The following is a 13,976-nucleotide window of genomic DNA, read 5'->3' as shown; positions in this document are numbered from 1 at the left end:
CATCGGCACTGAAATTGCACTTGGTGATTGTCTCTCTGGAAGATATGGGGGTCCATGCGCCGTATGGGATAACGACACCTGTCGCAGAGTCTGTCGGGAAGAGGGACGCAGAAGTGGCCACTGCAGCCCAAGTCTTAAGTGTTGGTGTGAAGGGTGTTAAGGTCTTTTAACACCGAAAAAACATGTCTAGGTTTAAGCAGGTTGGTCAAGCTAAATTGTGAATTATTCAATGAAATGTTTTATGTATCTATCATATAATATTTACATAGTTACCACTAAACTGTTTTGCTTTTCATGTAGTATTTAGAAAAAGACTATATATTAATAAACAGTTGGAAAAAGTAATGTAAAAGTATATATTTTTTGATGGTATAGTAACCAGATTCATGTTCAAGAAAAATTTTAATTGGATCACAACGCACGTCAACCATAAATACCAAAATAAGTAAACTTTTGCAGGTAACCAATGGTTTTTTATACCTATTTACAAATGAGACCGGTTTCTATCCCTCCCCAATTAATCTGATTATTAAATCATTCAGAAAACTTAAGATTCAAAAAAATTTGTTTCTTTCTTAACGTCTGCTGTGAGTATAAATTCACATGTTTTCCCTAATGACAAAAGTTCTGAAGATGGTCCAAAGCCGAAGAGCCGAAACACAAATAAAAATTGACTAAAAACTATTAGGTTGTCTGTTTTACAAAACCCGTTTATTAAGAAAAACATGTGAATTCAACAAAATTATTAATAACTCAAGAANTCGTTTTCTTTATTGTTACCGGTAAAGCTAGAATGGCCTCCCGTATTCCCCTATTTCTTCTAAACCCAAATTGATCTTCCCCTAATAGTTCTTCCGCCCTTTTCTCCATCCTCCTCTGTACAATTCTAGTTAAGATTTTTGATGCAAGAGAAGAAGTGTAACTTCAAAAATCAAACGTTCATATTTCAAATCAATTCAAAATCAATGCGCTTAAAGCTCTTTTTTTTTGAGGTTTTCTCATAAAATAAGTACTCCTTAAAATACATTGATAAACCAAAAAAAATATTATTTCAATTAAAAGAAACCAAATCAACAATATCTAACGACGTTTTTAAATATTACTTACCCTAACACAATTTGCTTCTGTATGTTGGACTGCTACGACATTTATGCATTTTTAATATTAAATGATATAGGTGGAAGTACACGGTAAGCATAAAAATAACATTTCTATAAATATTTATCCTGAATTATTATACCGGTTAATTAATTCGTAACCGCAACAGTTCAGAGAATAAAATTAACATGAAAAGGAAAAAAAAATGATTCACATATAACATGCATTAATTTTTTCAAACGAAAAACAGTTTGAATTACTTTATTATTGTCAGCGAGTATAAATAATGCATGTCCGATACAAATGTAAACATAGTCATTAATTTTAAGGTTAGCGGTCGACGGTGATAGTCGTGCCCAGCACATATTTTCATTTTGGCATCCCGTCAGTTATTTGTTATTGTGATGCCTGGGATTCCCCTCCGCAAATCAACGAAAAAATCGCAAAAACCCAATGAGGAAATGAAACATGCAATTAGGGAAAACATCCATTTGTAAGATAATGCGAGGTCAATGCTAAACGCTAGTGTTAAACAAATAATAAGTAATTTGAATCAGCAATAAAAAATCTTATGTATTTTTAGTCCAGCGTATCTAAAAATAAGTAGTGAAAATCCAGTGGAACAAATTTCGACATTGTTCAAAGGTTACAATCTACGATAAAAAAAATTATATGTAAAAAAAACATTATTACTAAATCATTTTCGATACAGTGTACGTTATAATTATAAAACAATATTTAACAATAACTAATAAATAGTGATGGGCAAAATTGGTTTTGTTCTTGCATTTTCAGTAAACTACAAGACTAAGACCAAAATTGTCTTTATACTAGCAAAACCAAGACCAATGCCGAACGAACAAGTCCAAGACTAAAGCCAAACGAAAGATCATTTCTTCTAGTGGATTGTCCCAGACTTGGTCTTGATCTTGGTCTTAGTCTTGGTCTTTGTCTTGGTATTGGCCTTGCTTTGCTATCACTTTTAAGAAACGATTGAATAATATTGCCCTGTTTATGAGGATGTAATGGAAATGGTAAAGAATTTACAACCAATAATGTAATAAACCGGAAGCATGTCGTTTTGGGGGTTGAGATAAGTCGATGCACCCTTTCCGTTTATAATGAAAATAAAAACTATCTGTCTGAAATTGGTGTTTTAAATTTTCTCTTTCCAAAGAAAAGGTTAGAAGCGTTCGAAATGTGGTGTTACAGGCGAATGATGAGGATACCTTGGATAGAGAAGGTTAGAAATGAAGAGGTATTAGAAAGAAGAGGAGAACAGACGACTCTGTGGAAGTCAATACAAAATAGTCAAGATAGGTTGGTAGGACACCTTCTCAGGCATGAAGGTCTATCATCATCATAAGGTCGTCAGTCCTAAGACTAGACACGCACCTCCACTCTTTCCTATCCTCAGCTAATCTTCGCATTTCCCTAAAACTAGAACAACCCACATCCTTAACTATTTGTGAACAGTAATCTGATCTAGGTCTACCTGTAGTCCTCCTAACTCATGTTTCTGCGTTCTACTAACCTATCTCGCCTATTTATTATCCACAACATACTCATCATTCATCAATAACACCACATTTCAAACGCTTCTAATTTTTCTTTTCCGTCGTGCCCACCGTCCATGTTTCGCACCCGTATAGCGTCGCAAACATACATCTTTAACAATCTTCTTCAAATTTCTAAATTAACCGTTCGCGAGCTAAGCAGTGACTTGTTTTTATCTTTATATCGCTACTACTCTTTCCGTCCTGAGTTATCTATAGTAACTTCCCACATACCTAAAATCAGTCACTTCTTCTGATTTTTGGTCTCCTATCTAATCAGAGACATATTAGGGGCAGAAATAGGAGTTAAGAGGAGTAGAAATAGGCCTAGATTAGATTACTATTCGCAAGTAGTTAAGGATGTGGGATGTTCAAGTTTTAGGGAAATGCGAATTTTATCTCAGGAGTCCAAGACTGATGATGAAAGTTCTGCCGTTTACCGTAAGCTAGTAATTTTTTTACAGATTTAAAGCCTTTCCAATTAGGAATTAAGATAATAGTTTTCAGTTCTCCTTATAAATATTGACCAAAAATGGTAACTTTAACTCTTTAGTAATTGGAAGATTAATAAATTAAAAAGATTTAATCAACAACTACAGAACCGTACTTTAATATGTAAATAAAAAACGGTTGTGCACAAACATTATATTGTAAACCTACAAATTAAATATACGTATGTTACATAATAACTCAATACAGCTCTTCGATTTTATTGAAGCAGATTACAAAAATGAAAATTTGCCTTCTCTTTGCCCGCCTGCCGCTAAAATTTCAGACTAGTAGCCCTGCAGTGGCCACCAGTACGTCCCTGTTCTTGGTAGATTCTGTAGCAAATTTCGCTCCAGAATGTAGTCGCCATATGTAATTTTAGTGATCACAGCCAGGACGAGTAAAACAGTAAAAATCATTATCATGAACTTCTTCATTATTTATGGATTATTTTGACTAATGTTACACTCTATTTTATTAAAAAACAAGGACTCTTCTTGCTTTGTTGAAAGCACAACTAGTTGCTCTTAAACGTAATGTAGGATAAACATTATAATACACTGTAGATTAGTACACAAGACAGGTGCTTTACATAGGTACGATTATCAACGAAAACAAACAATGAAACTACCTATTATCGTTGTTTTCATATTGTAATTGTAGGTACTCAAGTCGAACTAATATTGTAAATGCGAATGTGAATTTTTTTGTTTATTACACTTTCACGCCTTAACGATTCAACCGATTATCATGAAATTTATCCAGAAAAAAATACTGTTTACGGTGGGATCGAAAAATTTATTTTCATCTCGAGAAAAGACAGTATTTAATGTCATTCTACGCAAATTGTATGTTTAACCTACAGAATTAGAAATTTTAGGACTTAAGAACAAGTTTCCAAATTATTGTATTTTTGATCATTTTTGACACGTATTTAGGACATTAATGCGGGCAGAGTAACGGATAAAAAGGAGGATTCTGGAAATACTAGCTATTGCCTATTCCCGACCAGAATTTATAGGGGGCATGCCCCATGTAGCTTGCGGGTCTCATGTGGCTAATGTGGGGCATGTCGATATAGGGATTTCTCCGTAAATTCCTCATGAAAATCCCACCAAAAAAAGTGGTGATATTAAAATGAGTTTTTCCATACGGGTTTTAAGAAGCAAACCTATCACATGTGTAAACTTATAATTAAATCTACCTTATGGGTGCTCGATGAGGCAAATCCGTTTGAAAATACTCTCGGTAAAACGAAAAACTTATAATAATCCCCTTGCCCAATTATGTCGTCGTTTCAATGAAATCTTTTACATTCGCAACAAACTAACAAGTGTACTTCCTGATATTGTTATTATAAGACCACTGAAACCAGACGCTTCAGGTCGAACAACAGTAAAACGATTGCAATTTAAAGAACTATTGACTACAAAACAGCCCAATAGCAAAATCTTACGTAAGAGCAAACAAATTTTACAAATAAGTGATATGTATATATTCCTCCAAATGGAGATATAAATTGTATTGAAATTTGTGGAAAACTACTACGAAAAAGAAAATCCCTTTATACGTATCCATGCGATGTATGGTCCTTCCTTGCCTTAGGGGGCAACCTCATGGGGTCCATTAGGGGTAGTGGGCTACCCATTTAGGGACCCTACCTATACCTCCCTCAAAATGCTAGTCGGGTAGGACTGAATCGACCGTTTCTTGCAAAGGATTCAATAGTGTATACCTTTGGCTAACAATGGTTAAAAATTTAATTGAAAGATGACGTCTGGACCAATTATTCATCCACATCTCTTATTACAATGGGCTTTTATGATGGCATGTGTCTATTGCGACATACAAAATCATTTAGCTATAATTCTCTATCTTATACATCATATTTAGTGTATTGCAAGTAATTTGAATGTTTTGTTGTCATAACTTTTAGGATTGGTCTACGACACGAGTGCAGGATCTCAAAAATTTTGCAATGTACGTTGACAAGCCTATATAGAAAACTGAAATTCTTATTAGGCTTGTCGTTTAAAATACGGACCACTTTTCTTTCGCGTCCCATAATGCAAAAAAAAGGGGGCTATCGATCGCGAGTACCTACACATATTATAGTTAGGTATCGTAGGTACACGAAAGCATTCACGTCACCGTGTACCACGTTGCGCCTTATATTCATGCACGTTGGGGATAAAAATTAATGTGCAGCGCAACAAAAGATATGTAGCGTAGTCCGTAGCCTCGATAATACCGCAATAAATTATATTATTACCTTGTCTGCCGTGTATAATATAAATTGATTGGAATTTCATACCGTGTTCCACTGCAATTNCATCGGCACTGAAATTGCACTTGGTGATTGTCTCTCTGGAAGATATGGGGGTCCATGCGCCGTATGGGATAACGACACCTGTCGCAGAGTCTGTCGGGAAGAGGGACGCAGAAGTGGCCACTGCAGCCCAAGTCTTAAGTGTTGGTGTGAAGGGTGTTAAGGTCTTTTAACACCGAAAAAACATGTCTAGGTTTAAGCAGGTTGGTCAAGCTAAATTGTGAATTATTCAATGAAATGTTTTATGTATCTATCATATAATATTTACATAGTTACCACTAAACTGTTTTGCTTTTCATGTAGTATTTAGAAAAAGACTATATATTAATAAACAGTTGGAAAAAGTAATGTAAAAGTATATATTTTTTGATGGTATAATAACCAGCATTCATGTTCAAGAAAAATTTTAATTGGATCACAACGCACGTCAACCATAAATACCAAAATAAGTAAACTTTTGCAGGTAACAAATGGTTTTTTATACCTATTTACAAATGAGACCGGTTTCTATCCCTCCCCAATTAATCTGATTATTAAATCATTCAGAAAACTTAAGATTCAAAAAAATTTGTTTCTTTCTTAACGTCTGCTGTGAGTATAAATTCACATGTTTTCCCTAATGACAAAAGTTCTGAAGATGGTCCAAAGCCGAAGAGCCGAAACACAAATAAAAATTGACTAAAAACTATTAGGTTGTCTGTTTTACAAAACCCGTTTATTAAGAAAAACATGTGAATTCAACAAAATTATTAATAACTCAAGAACCAATATAAATACAAAATGGAAAAAAACTCTTCCATTTATTAGTCTACAAAAACAATAAATTACGTAACATTTTTTGATCGTGATCATAAAGTCTTCAGCCTCTACTCCTCTTAACTCCTGTTTTTGCTTCTAATCTCTATCATCACCACAAAATCATCAGTATTAAGACTAGTTGAACTATCTCTATTCTCCGCATTTCGTTACAACTAGAGTAGCCCACATCCTTAAGTACTTTTGAGCAGTAATCTAATCTAGGTCTACTTATTCATTTTAACTCTCATTTCTGCCTCTAGTATGTCTCTGATTAGACCTTCATGTCTGAGAAGATATCCTACTAACCTTTCCCTTTCTGCTTCTGATTTGTCTCCAACTAGCCCTTCACTTCTGAATGGTGTCTTACCTTCATATATCTCTAATTATTATTTAATTTCTTATTGGCCCTGTTCCCTTACTCTTTTTAACACCACCTCATTTCTAACCATTCACGGTATTTTTAACATTTTACTATAATACCCCATTGGTAACATTTAACACCGACACAGAGCCGTACCCAATCTTTAACCTTAAATAATCCTTTCCGGATCTCCGAAATAACCTCTCACGTTAAAATAATAGCTATAAATCGTACAATATTTAAGTCAAAATTTCTCATAAAAATTCAGAAATTAAATTGTTTTGGTTAACTTTTATTTCTAAAAATTATATCATTAAAAATCCTGGAACTCAGAATATATCTCCTACTGCGTATTGTTAAGAAATTTACAATATTTAAAAATTGCCAAATCTATATTGCAATAGTCATCATCATAGGGTCGTCCGTCCTATGACTAGTTGGACACGTACCTCCACTCTTTCCTATCTTGAGCTAATCTTCGCATTTCCCTAAAACTAGAACATTCCACATCCTTAACTATTTGCAAACAATAATCTAATCTAGGTCTGCCTCTACCCCTCCTAACTGCGATTTCTACCTCTAATATGACTGACTAGACCTTCATGCCTGAAAAAGGTGTCCAACCTATCTCGCCTATTTCTTATTGAATTCCATAGAGTCCTCTCTTCTCTTACTGTTTCTAATACCTCTTCATTTCTACCCACGTTATCCTCATCATTCGCCTGTAACACCACATTTCGATGGCTTGTAACCTTTTCTTTTCCGCCGCGCCCACTGTCCATGTTTCGCACCCATACAACGCCGTGCTCCAAACATACACCTTTAACGACCTTTTTCGAATTTCTAAATTAACCGTTCGCGAGCATAGAAGTGACTTCTTTTTATTAAAGGCGACACGACCCTGCGCTATCCTCTGCTTTATATCCCTACTACTCCTTCCATCCTCACTTATCTGNCGCGATCCGCGTCTGGCAGTTTCGACAGAATACAGACCACTTCGAATTATTTTGTCCTACCAACCTTTCTCTTTCTGCTTCTGATTTGTCTCCAACTAGCCCTTCATGTCTGAATGGTGTCCTACCTTCATATGTCTCTAACTAGTCTTTAATGTCTTATTGGCTTCCATAACATCCCCTTATCTCTTACTCTTTCTATCACCACCTCATTTCTAACTATTCCTAAGCACGGTATTTTTAACATTTTACTATAATACCCCATTGGTCACATTTAACACCAACACAGAGCCGTACCCAATCTTTCACCTTAAATAATCCTTTTTGGATCTCCGAAATAACCTCTCATGTTAAAATAATAAAGAATAAAACAATAACTATAAATCGTACAATATTTAAGTCAAAATTTCTCATAAGAATTCAGAAATTAAATTGTTTTGGTTAACTTTTACTTCTAAAAATTATATCATTAAAAATCCTGGAACTTTTCAGAATATATCTTCTACTGTGTATTGTTAAGAAATTTATAATATTTAAAAATTGACAAATCTGTATTGCAATAGTCATCATCATAGAATCATCAGTCCTATGACTGGTTGGACACGTACCTCCACTCTTTCCTATCTTGAGCTACACTTCGCATTACCTAAAACTAGAATATTCCACATCCTTTACTCTTTGCGAACAGTTATCTAATCAGGTCTACCTCTACCCCTCCTAACTCCTGTTTCTGACTCTAACATGTCTCTGACTAGACCTTCATGCCTGAGAAGGTGTCCTACTAACCTATCTCGCGTATTTTTTACTGACTTCCATAGAGTCCTCTGTTCGCCTATTCTTTCTAACTTTTTCTACCCACGTTATCCTCATCATCCGCCTATAACACCACATTTCGAAGGTTTCTAACCTTTTCTTTTCCGCCGCGCCCACTGTCCATGTTTCGCACCCGTACAACGCCGTGCTCCAGATCTAAAATGAGAGGTTATCTATTTTTTGTCGTTTTACTTATCGTCGCTATCGGCACTGAAATTGCCCTTGGGGACTGCCTTTCTGGAAGATATGGAGGCGCGTGTGCCGTGTGGGACAACGACACTTGCCGCAGAGTTTGTAGTGAAGAGGTACGCAGAAGTGGCTATTGCAGCCCAAGTCTTAAATGTTGGTGTGAGGGATGTTAAGATGCATTAACGACGAAAAAAATCTTAACATTTTATCTAGCTTTAAGCAGATTGGTTCATATAAATTGTGAATTATTCAATGAAATATTTTATCTATCTAAAATTTGTACCTAATATTGTTACAACTTATAACAAAAAATAGTTGGGAAAATAATATAAAACGTATTTATTGTTGCATGGCATATTTGAATTATTGATTAGACAGGAAAACATTTAGAACTTTAACTATTCTCTATACTAAAATTATGTACAAAAAGATCATCATAAGGTTGCAGTCCTAAAACTGGTTGGACACGTGCTTCCAATCTTTCCTATTCTGAGCTAATTTTCGCATTTCCCTAAAACTAGAACAACCCACATCCTTAACTATACTAATATGTCTCTGATTAGACCTCCATACCTGAGAAGGTGTCTACTAATCTATAACTAAACACAAGCTTTTTTGAACTTCTAAATTAACCGTTCGCGAGTATAGAAATGAGTTCTTTTTATTGAAGGTGACTCGACCCTGCACTATCCTCTACTTTGTATCCCTACTACTCCTTCCTTCCTGACTTATCCAACTTCTTAGATACCTAAAATCAGCCATTTCTTCTAATTTTTCGTCTCCTATCCTTATATTTACTCTTTCCCTACTTTTTCTTCCCTTGCATACCACTATTTTTGTTTTAATGCTATCTCTTACTCCTCCTTGCTAGATGTTGATACTGCTATATCATCTGCAAATCTAAGCATACTAATCTTTTGCCCCTATATACAGTTGTACTGTCTTTAATGATGTTGATCGCATCTTCGATATATAGTTTAAAAAGTAACGGTGCCAGTGTGCGTCCCTGTCTGACCCCCTTCCTAATAATTTCTCTACGTTGCAGCCCTAACTGGCCCCAGTATAACTGCCTGTTGCTCTTTATACAAACTAAGTATCACCCTTCCATCTTTGTAACTCATCCCTACATTTTTAAGTGTATTTAACATTGTTAAAATCTACAAATCCTATGTACGCACTCTTTCCCTTTTCTATCGTTTTCTCTATTGTTACCCGTAAAGCTAGAATGACCTCCCGCTTTGCTCTATTTCGTCTAAACCCATATCGATCGTCCCCTAATAGTTCTTCCGCCCTTTTTTCTATCCTCCTCTGTACAATTCTAGTTAAGATTTTTAACGCATAGGAAGTTCTAAATGTTTCTCACATATCCGCGCCTCTCTTTTTAGGTACGGTTACTACTACGTTCCGTTTATATTCCTCTGGGACTTCCCCGTCTCATAAATGTGACTAACTAGCTTAAACATGCGATCTCTAATCTCTTGTCCTACATATTTTAGAATTTGCCCCTGTATCCCATCTACACCAGGCGCCTTATTACCCTTTAAGAAATTAAATTTGTTTAATGTGAAACACTTCAAAAAGCAATTGCAAAGTATCGAATGCGTGCAATAGCGCGCACATCGATTTACTAGTGTATTTAAATAGTGTATTATTAATGTATTCTGGAAAGCACGAGTTGTGGCATGGACGAGTCGGAAACATGTTAAAGATAATGTTTTGTTTTTTTTTTTATCCGATGTATGTTGTTAACAACAAAAACACAAAGCGTTTGTGTAATACGAAAGCCTTGGTAGATTGTCTTTGCTTCAGTATAAGCAAACGTTCGAAGCTCTCGTCATTCGTAAATAAACAACACTGTGGTTCACTGCTGTATACAACTGTGTTAAGTGCAACAACAAAATTGATTAAATATTGAAATTGTACGACGCCCCTCTCCCAATCGTAAAAAATGAAGGGTTATTTGATTTTTGCCGTTTTACTCATCGTCGCCATCGGCACTGAAAATGCACTTGGTGATTGTGTTTCTGAGATATGTAGGACCATGCAACGTATGGGACAACGACACCTGCCGCAAGGTATGCCGGGAAGAAGGACATTCTAGCGGCCATTGCAACGATACTCTCAAATGTTCGTGTGAGGGCTGTTAGGGTTTCTATTAAAGCAAAAGAGAAAGTATATTTGCTGTCCTGAATCACTTAATAAATTTACAAAATATAATTATTTTAATCAATAAAATGTTGTTTTATTATGTTTAATATGACACGGCTAAAAATTAAGGTTATGATTACTTATCATATAATTAAATGTTTAACTTTATAAAGTGTCTTCTACTNTTACATACTTAAAAACCAATTCGCTCCAAGAATTTTTAACATTCTTTTTTTGTTTTATTAATGATTTATAATGCGAAAGGTTTTCTTGCGTAAAACTGCTTTAAACCGTACAAGTTTCATTCGTTTTCAGCGAAGCCATCAAGGCCACACGTGACATTTGTTAATTACTCAAACAAATTATCGATTGCCTGTAAATTTACGAAAATGCACACACAATGAGACAATCGAGATTGCCAAGAAACCATTTCGTTTGTAATATATTGTGCAAGCACATCCCGATGTTTCTGTTTGCTTCTCCTCCTCTAAAACCATGCATACTTACATGTCATTGTCGGGTACGCGTTACAGAAAACGATATTACAAAACGCTATCGCAAAGGACATATTCAATTTTTGCGCAATGTCCAAAATAATCGACTAACACTCGACGTTGCATAGTTTTGGAACCGACGATTTCTTAACCGATACTGACATTCCTATTTATTGTACTAAGAAATTATTTTTAATAAGTAGAATAAACAGCGTCGAGCATAATATTGAAGATGGTGAATGCTCCCTGACCATGAGTTACTACTAGGGTTGCCACCTTTTCAGGCTTTACATAAAGTATTTCTCGACTAAAAGGTTTAAAAAAAAGCACTCGGCATAAAAATAAAGTATTTAATTTTTTGTTTTTAAAAACATATTTTTTGTTACACCTAGCAGCCAGTAACAAATTGCTGTCGCTCTTAAATATAATAATAGTCTTTAAACATAGCAAACAAAGATTTCAGTAAACTGAGGGTCCATTTCTAATTAGTTTTAATGAAACTTTATTCCTGTCGTCCCGCTACTTTGCGTTCATAACAGGGAATACTCTTTCTGTAAATGCTGAAGTGGCCGGAACGGATGGCAAAAGTGATACTACTTTGAATAGATTTGGGAAATCAGGTTGTTCCGTAAATATGGCTTGCCGTTTTTCTGTGCAATATTATTGATGTAAAAATACTCTGAATTTCGACTAATCCCTTACAAAATTACGATGTTTATCCCCTTAATAAATGACCGAATTCTTTTCTGTTTACCGATTGTATTCGCGAATAATAAAATTTTTAAGCGCGAATACAAGAACTGGGTTGCAATTTTTCACCAGCGAATAAGGAAACCGTGAATAAGGAACTTTTACTGTAATCTAAAGCATGTTCCCTGACGATGTATCGTGAAACCGTTGATAAAACAACAGCAACCTTGTACTTGATTAAAATAACAAAATAACATCTAACAAGTAAGCTGATAAGAGTTTTATGTCTAACGATAAGACCCGTGACACCTTATTGTGTGCATGCTGAACTCAAAAACTTTATTGTACGTATGTATTTAAAATGCACTTTTCTACTAATTATAGGATTAAAACCAGGTGTAGTGCCCGACAATTGAATTCTAATATCCCGAACGACATCCAGTCAAATTCTGAATTTGTCTTTATTGTAGACGTAAACTGAAAAGCTCGTTTGTAACCTACATGTCGATACAAATCGAAACAGGAACCGTGGTAATCTTCTTTACGACTACAGGGTATTCATCTTTAATCGTAAAAGTCAGTAAAATTTGAATCATTCGATTTTAGAGAGCGTCAATTCATAATATCGGTCGAATTCTCAGAAACCAAAAATTTGTTTTTTTTTTTAGAGAAGATATTTTGTCCTTCACTGTAAACTTAGCTCTGATTATTGACTTTAAGAACCTGCTGATTACGTTGAGTTTATCTAATATATCGATCAAATAAGCCATTTTCATTATCCATTTCTCATCATGCAATATACATAGTTCGACATGACTTACAGACGTAAAAATTGGTTGTCCAATTATTGCTCCATCTTCCGTGCGTAGAAGGGGTGATTTATGTTGACTTCTCAAATCTTCGTATACTTTTTTAAAAAGCCTTGGCTGCAATACATCTGTTACTAACGATATTCAATAGTTACATTTGAAAATTACGGTAAATATCTAAAGAAATAAATAAGTCACACCGCTTTGTAAACGTGCAAGAAAATAGTAATAAACCAATGAACAATTGTGTCCAATTTATTGTGTCAACGTAAAACCGAATGTCTAAATGTCTCTTAGTTTAGTAAAATAGTGATGATTTAATGCATTTTACAAAATATTAAATCTTAGTCAATTTACCCCTGGCCCGGGGTAGGTAGATCATATGCCCGGGGTAGGTAGATCATATGCCCGGGGTAAGTTGACTCATGTACCAATAAGAGTCAAATCATGAGAAGGAGCAAATAATTAAACATTTTTTTAATATAATTGAGCCTTTTGTTAAAAAATAAACAAATTAAATCAGCTATTCAAGCATTTCTTACAATGTCTTTAACAAAATTATCGTAAACAGTGATCAAGTTAGTGAAGAATAAATTAACGTTGCTTTTGTTAAATGATGTAGCTCTCAATAGGCTTATTGCTTGAGGTAATTGGATTGATAGAGAAGGATGACGTTTAAGGAAAGAGCCCAACCAATCTTCACCAGCTAACAATTTTTCTCTCCAAGAATTTGGCATAACTTTGTTATATTTTTTTTTGAGAACTCATGCTAATTTTCGAGTCTCATATGGCGTCAAGCCAAATAAATATCTGCTGCCTTCCTTCAATAACTGACTAAAGCTTCCTCTTCTAGATTAGTAAAAATTTGTATATTTTTTACACATCCGACTGTGTCCAGGGTTAATTCTGCTCTCGTGAATTTCAGATTCTGTTCTAATTTTTCTTTTAATTTGGCCACGTAACGATTTAAAAGTCCAATAAAAAGTTAATTTACGTGTTGTTTTCAACTACATATTTCATTGGGGTTGGTTGAATAATTATTCAACCAGCCCCGAAAAAAATTGGTCTACCAACCCCAGACGCCATTTTTAATTTTGATCGCATGGCTAGCCTAAACACTGCCGTTGACTTGAAAAATAAGATATGAAATATGATAAATGTGCCCTCATTAAATGCTAGGACTAATAGAAAAATGATTTACATAAAACGAGTAGGCATCAGATCAAAAAATACAATATATCAAAATATT

The 13,976-nt window shown here is 34.8% G+C and overlaps 3 protein-coding genes and 1 pseudogene across 3 annotated transcripts in view; 3 read left to right on the top strand and 1 right to left on the bottom strand.

Annotated features, from left to right (window-relative positions):
- The window catches only part of LOC108740266 (dynein regulatory complex subunit 4), a 101,859-nt gene that overhangs the window by 71,700 nt on the left and 16,183 nt on the right, over window positions 1–13,976 (bottom strand). The gene's annotated exons all lie outside the window — the stretch shown is intronic.
- Window positions 5,476–5,820, top strand: LOC112906083 (drosomycin-like; the record flags this gene model as incomplete). Its single annotated transcript, XM_025979720.1, is given in 1 exon segment — window positions 5,476–5,820. A coding segment is annotated over 1 exon segment (160 nt), but the record flags the coding sequence as incomplete, so codon positions are not given.
- On the top strand, window positions 8,525–8,913 carry LOC112906081 (drosomycin-like). The gene has a single exon (XM_025979717.1). It carries the CDS (start codon window positions 8,559–8,561, stop codon window positions 8,757–8,759), a length of 201 nt encoding a protein of 66 aa, XP_025835502.1. The 5' UTR covers window positions 8,525–8,558; the 3' UTR covers window positions 8,760–8,913.
- On the top strand, window positions 9,756–10,882 carry LOC112906085 (annotated as a pseudogene).

Source organism: Agrilus planipennis, unplaced genomic scaffold (genome assembly GCF_000699045.2).
Source record: "Agrilus planipennis isolate EAB-ADULT unplaced genomic scaffold, Apla_2.0 scaffold291, whole genome shotgun sequence".
NCBI lineage: Eukaryota > Metazoa > Arthropoda > Insecta > Coleoptera > Buprestidae > Agrilus > Agrilus planipennis.
The sequence above is the reverse complement of the archived record's forward strand: the minus strand, read 5'-3'. Positions and strand labels throughout refer to the sequence as shown.